The 5,259-nt window shown below is 65.8% G+C and overlaps 2 protein-coding genes across 2 annotated transcripts; both read right to left on the bottom strand.

The window, feature by feature from the left end:
* Positions 1 to 1,199: 1,199 nt before the first annotated feature.
* AURANDRAFT_33115 (hypothetical protein) lies at positions 1,200 to 1,544 on the bottom strand (the record flags this gene model as incomplete). The annotated part of the gene is made up of 1 exon (XM_009042933.1): positions 1,200 to 1,544. The coding sequence occupies one exon, from the start codon at positions 1,542 to 1,544 to the stop codon at positions 1,200 to 1,202; it is 345 nt and encodes a 114-aa protein (XP_009041181.1).
* A 1,103-nt stretch (positions 1,545 to 2,647) lies between these two features.
* AURANDRAFT_17706 (hypothetical protein) lies at positions 2,648 to 2,797 on the bottom strand (the record flags this gene model as incomplete). The annotated part of the gene is made up of 1 exon (XM_009042932.1): positions 2,648 to 2,797. A coding segment is annotated over one exon (150 nt), but the record flags the coding sequence as incomplete, so codon positions are not given.
* Between the last annotated feature and the right edge of the window lie 2,462 nt (positions 2,798 to 5,259).

Here is a 5,259-nt window from a genome sequence, read left to right as displayed (position 1 = left end):
CAGCCGCTCGAACAGGGAGCCGTCGCGGACCCAGCGCATGCTGGACTCGGCGGTGCGGATGATGCCGTCGTCGACGGTCGCGGCGCCGCGTGCCGCGTGGAGCGCGCGCTGCGCGGCGTCGTAGAACGCGGGCCCGACGCCGGCGGCGCCGAGGATTCCGCGCGCGTGGCGGTAGGTGAAGAGATGAGGCTCGACGGGGAGGTCGACGAACGGCTCGAGGTCGCTGTCGCGGAGCGAGAAGTCGCCGCGGGCGCCGTCGTCGCGGAGCGCGCCGAGGAGGAACGCGCGCGCGGCCTCCTCGGGCGCGTCGCTGTCGTCCTGGCGGAGCTCGTCCGCGGGGCGCGCGGGCCCCGTCCGCCGCGACCGCTCTCGCGCCGCCTCGTCGATGTCGTCCTCCTGCTCGCGGAGCCAGGCGTCGGCGATCTCCGCCGCCGTGCGGCCGCCGCGCTCGCGCGCGGCCGCCGGCGCGGCGACGGGCACGCCGAACTCGTCGACGTCCTCCTTGGCCTTGGCCTTGTCGCCGCGGCCGAGGCCCGGGTCGAAGGCCAGCACGTCGTCGTCGTCGTCGTCGTCGGCGTACTGCGGCGACGGGCTGGGCGCCCGAGAGACGGGCGCCGTGGACGCCGAATCCTCCTCGAGCGCCGGCGCGGGCGCCGGCGCCGGAGTAGCCGCCGGCGCGGCGGCGGGCGCTGGCGCCGGAGTGAACTGCTCGCCGCCGCCGGCCGCCGATTTGAAGACGAAGGAGCAGAGCGCGACCGGCGTCGCGTCGCGCGCGTCGCCCGCGGGCTGCCGCGCCTGGTAGTAGTCCACCAGGGGCAGGTTTTTCGCGTGGTCCAAGGGCGGGTAGCCGGTGGTCCCGACCGTGCCCGGCGAGTCGAAGGCGGAGTCCACTTCTCCGGGTCCGCCTACTCGACGACGCTCTGCGCGGGCTCGTCGGCCGCGGGCTCGTCGTCGCTGTCCATGGCGTCGTCGCGCACGCCCGTCGCCGCGGCGCCGCCACCGCGCACGGTGTCCGAGATCCGGGAGCACACCTCCGGGTCGGAGACCTCGAAGACGGCCTGGCGATCGGGGTCCGACGCCGGCCCCAAGTTTTTTGAATTGTCTTTTAAATTTTTTTGAGTCTATCATTCTTGTTTCACATATAGAGCATATCAATCTGATAAGGCAATTAAACTTTGAATTTTCTATGAATTGGTTGCCTAAGAGCGAATATAAGGCGGGAGCTTGCCGCCGTTCACGAGCTCGACGAGCCCGCTCTTGTCCGCCTGGCGCAGCAAGATGAGCTCCTCGATGGAGCCGCAGATGACGACGCGGACGACGTGGCACGGCCGCGTCTGGCCGAAGCGTTGGATGCGCCCCAAGGCCTGGACGTCCGTTACCGGGTTCCACGACGGCCCGAGCTCGATGAGGTGGTTTGCGCCGACGCAGGTGATGCCCTCGGTGCACCGCTTCGAGAGGAACAGCACGCGCAGGTCGCTGTCCGCCGCGTTCAGCGATCTCAAGCGCCGCGCGCGGTCGGCCTTGCCGACCTTGCCGTCGATCATCGCGACGACCGACGCCCCAAACGCCGAGCGAGCCCAGTCCTTGAGGATGCGCAGGACGCCGACCATCTCGCACACGACGACGGCTTTCTCGCGCGTCGTCTCCAGGATCCGGCGCAGCAGGGCCGCCACCTGCGTCGACGCGCGCTCGTCGCGCGCGCTCTCGAAAAGTCGTCGGACGCGGGGACGCGCCATCTGCGTCCCGCCGGACAGCAAGACGACATCTTCCACGCGCTCGGGCCACGTCGGCAACGCGCTCCGGACGATCGCGCCGGCGACGCTGCCGGACTTGCGGGCGAGCTCCGGGTGCATGCACGTACGTCTGCCGCAGCGCCGTCAGCACGCGGAGCGCGCTCTTCTGCTTGCCGGAACCGAGACCCAGGCCGGAGAGTCCAGCCATGATGCGACCTGCGGCGGCCGTCTCACGCGCGAACCAGGTCATGGACGCGGGACGACGCGCTTTGGAGCTCGCCCGCCAGGACGTCGACGCCCCGTCGGAGCAGAGCGTTCGCGAGCTTCTCTCGTAGCAACGTCTCGGCGACGTCGCCGGCGAGGCGCGCGGCCTTGCTCGCGCCATCGCGGCGGCCCGCCGCGATCGACCCGCCGAAGAGCGCCTCGAAGCAGTCCAGGCCCCGCGTCCGCGCGAACGCGTCGCTCTCGACCAAACACAACAACGCGCGGAGCTCCTCGAGGCAGTTGCTGACGGGTGTCGCGGTCAGGAGCAGGCGCCGCCGCGTGGTGAGCGAGGCGGTCGCGCGCGCCGTCACCGACAGCGAGTCCTTGAGGCGGTGCGCCTCGTCGAAGACGACGAGGTCGAGCACGGTGCCGCCGGCCACGAAGTCGTCCGAGTGCGCCCGCATCTGCTCGTAGCTCATCACCGCCACCAAAACCTCGTCGTCGTCGCCGTCGTCGCCGACGGCGCTGAGGCGCTTGAAGAGACGCGCGGCCGTCACCAGGGCGGACACGCCGGCACTCTTGCCCGCGACCGCCGCGACCTCGACGCGGACCCCGTCCGCGAACTTCTCGAACTCGGCCTTCCAGACGCCGACGACCTTGGCCGGCGCGAGCACGAGGATGCGCCGCGCCAAGTCGCAGTCCGCCAGCGCGACGATCGTCGCGATGGCCTGGACCGTCTTGCCCAAGCCGGGCTCGTCGGCGAGGACGCAAGCGCCCGACGGACCCGACAGCTTCTCGAGCATCCAGCGCACGCCCTCGCGCTGGTAGTCCGCGAGCCGCGCCGAGAGCTCGGCGGGGACGATGGGCGTCAACCCGTCGCCCGCGGCGCCGTCGACGCCCGCCGGCGTCGGCGCCGGCGCCGGCGGACGAGCGCCGGCGGTTCCGCTCGCATCGCGCGCGGCGTCAAAATTTGGCGAAAATGCGTAGCATTTTCGGCCGCAGGCGGAGCCTGCACATCATCCACGGCTCCGACGACGTTCTCCGGGCCGTCGCGCGGCGTCGCCATGGCAAATAGCGCCGCCGAAGCCGGCCGAAGCAGCGATCCGGCGAGGCACCGCGGCGAATCTTCTGCGTCCCCGGAATTAATTCCCTCGCGGATGCGCTCTCTCGAGCACACGACCTGAGCGTCCGCGCACTCGGTCGGCCCCCGGGGGCGCCGCGGTCGACGCGCTCTCCGCTCACAGCTTATTGCATGCCCACCTGGTGGGAGTGCTGGCTGGACGAAGGTAAGCTAGTTATCCCCGCCGGGGGTGCGGGTCTTCACATGCCAGGTTTTTGGACCAGTCGACTGGCTGATTTTAGGAGTCCCTAAAGCGTTTTTGGACCAGTCGGCTGGCTGCTTTTGGGCGTCCCTAAAGCGTCGCCCGGGGCCAGTCGGCCCTCACGACGGGCCGGGACTGGAACAAGTCGGTTCGATGAGGCCGTTTCGCTCTCGCCTCACGCGTCGCGCATAATGAGAGACTTATCATCGCCGTTGCAGGGCCATGAGCACCGCTCAAATGATCATACTCGCGCGAGCGCGCGCTTCGGACGTTGCATATCCAAATACATGCTTCACCTGCACGAGAATCTAACTCTTGGCTTCGGACAATTGGTTTGCCGGGAGCAAACGATTAAAAAAATCTAACTTCCGGCCTAACTAGCGGACGGAACGAGAACCTTTTAAGACGAAGCTATGGTTCGAGCGTCTTTATCAGCCCCCAACCACGCGATAATGCGGAATCATGCAACGATCCCAGTAGCTTCGAGCTCCGCTAGTGTGAGCCTGACGCACGTGCGCAGACGCGAAGTGCTGCCGGTCGCGTGGTGACTCGAACCGTCCTTCGGGGGCTGGGATGGGGCGCGTTTGATCCCCTCGACCCCATTTTGATGTCTATCGACCTCTCGCAGCATCGGAGATCGTATATCACCATCCCCAGTCAATTCCCTTCAGTAGGGCTGGGTTGGTCGGTCGTCGCCGCCGCCGCCGCCGCCGCCGTCGCCGCCGCCGCCGTCGTCGTCACGCGCGCGTGGAAATTCGAACCCACAATCAAGGGCCGCGGACGTCCGGAGATAGCATTTCAATTCCACCCGGGAAGGGCGAATTCGTACATAAACCACACGAAGCGACCGTCGACCGAGGGGCTGCCCCGTTCGACGTGAAGGTGTCCACCTGACAACCGCGTAACGCGACGCGCGCATGATCTCGTGGACGCTGAGACGCACTGTACCGTTACGCGGTTGTCAGAGCGACTCCGGACCCTCCCCCGGGGCCCCGGTCGCAGCCCATAACGTGCGCAGCGGCGCTTCAACGCGATTCAATTCAGCGTCCGGGGGTTAGTACAGCACTTTCGCGATAAAATGAGCGTTGAGGCAAATCGGGAGCAATCGATCAATCGACCGACCTTGGAATCGACCGACGGCCGACCAACGCGCGCGATGGGCGGGGACCGGCAGGCCTATGAGGCGGTGCAGATCCGCGGGTATTGGTTCCAGCATGCCATTCCGGATAATAATATATTAGGTATTGGTTCCATCTTGCTTATAGGCATATTGGTTCCAGCATGCGTATGGAGATATTGATTCCATCATGCATATCCGCGGGTATTGGTTCCAGCATGCCATTCCGGATAATAATATATTAGGTATTGGTTCCATCTTGCTTATAGGCATATTGGTTCCAGCATGCGTATGGAGATATTGATTCCATCATGCATATCCGCGGGTATTGGTTCCAGCATGCCATTCCGGATAATATAAATAGTGATACTATCGATCAAATGATGATAGCTAATAGAACCCCTATTCGTACGACCCTCTGCGACCTCCAGGTGCTCTGGGGCAGCCCCGGCATCATTGGGGTTTTGCTTCGCTTCTTGGATCTATCGAGCATCACCTCTCTCCCAGCGTTGGCGCAGCGTTTCGCGGCGGATCACTCGCGTGTGCTTTTCATGCTCGCCCGGGCCACACCTACTCTCGAGCGACGCCTCATGGAAGTGCTGTCTGATAACGGCTACGATGCCGTCCGATTTCGGCAGCGGTGGGAAGGCCCGCTTCGTGCGAACTGGATGCGCGACGACGCGGAGCAGGATGGACACGGTCGTGTTCCCCCTGTGGACATCCGTAAACGACGATCGGGATCTGGGCCTTGCTTCTTGTCTATAACCCATGGTGGACTGGTTTGGCCGGTAACAGGTTCCAGGAATTGTGTGACGCGGTTCAAGGCTCTGTTTCGTTATGGCGACCTCGACGCCGGCGCGCCCTCGTTTGAGCTAGCGTCGCG

The sequence above is a fragment of the Aureococcus anophagefferens genome (assembly GCF_000186865.1).
Source record: "Aureococcus anophagefferens unplaced genomic scaffold AURANscaffold_40, whole genome shotgun sequence".
Classification (NCBI taxonomy): Eukaryota; class Pelagophyceae; order Pelagomonadales; family Pelagomonadaceae; genus Aureococcus; species Aureococcus anophagefferens.
The sequence above is the reverse complement of the archived record's forward strand: the minus strand, read 5'-3'. Positions and strand labels throughout refer to the sequence as shown.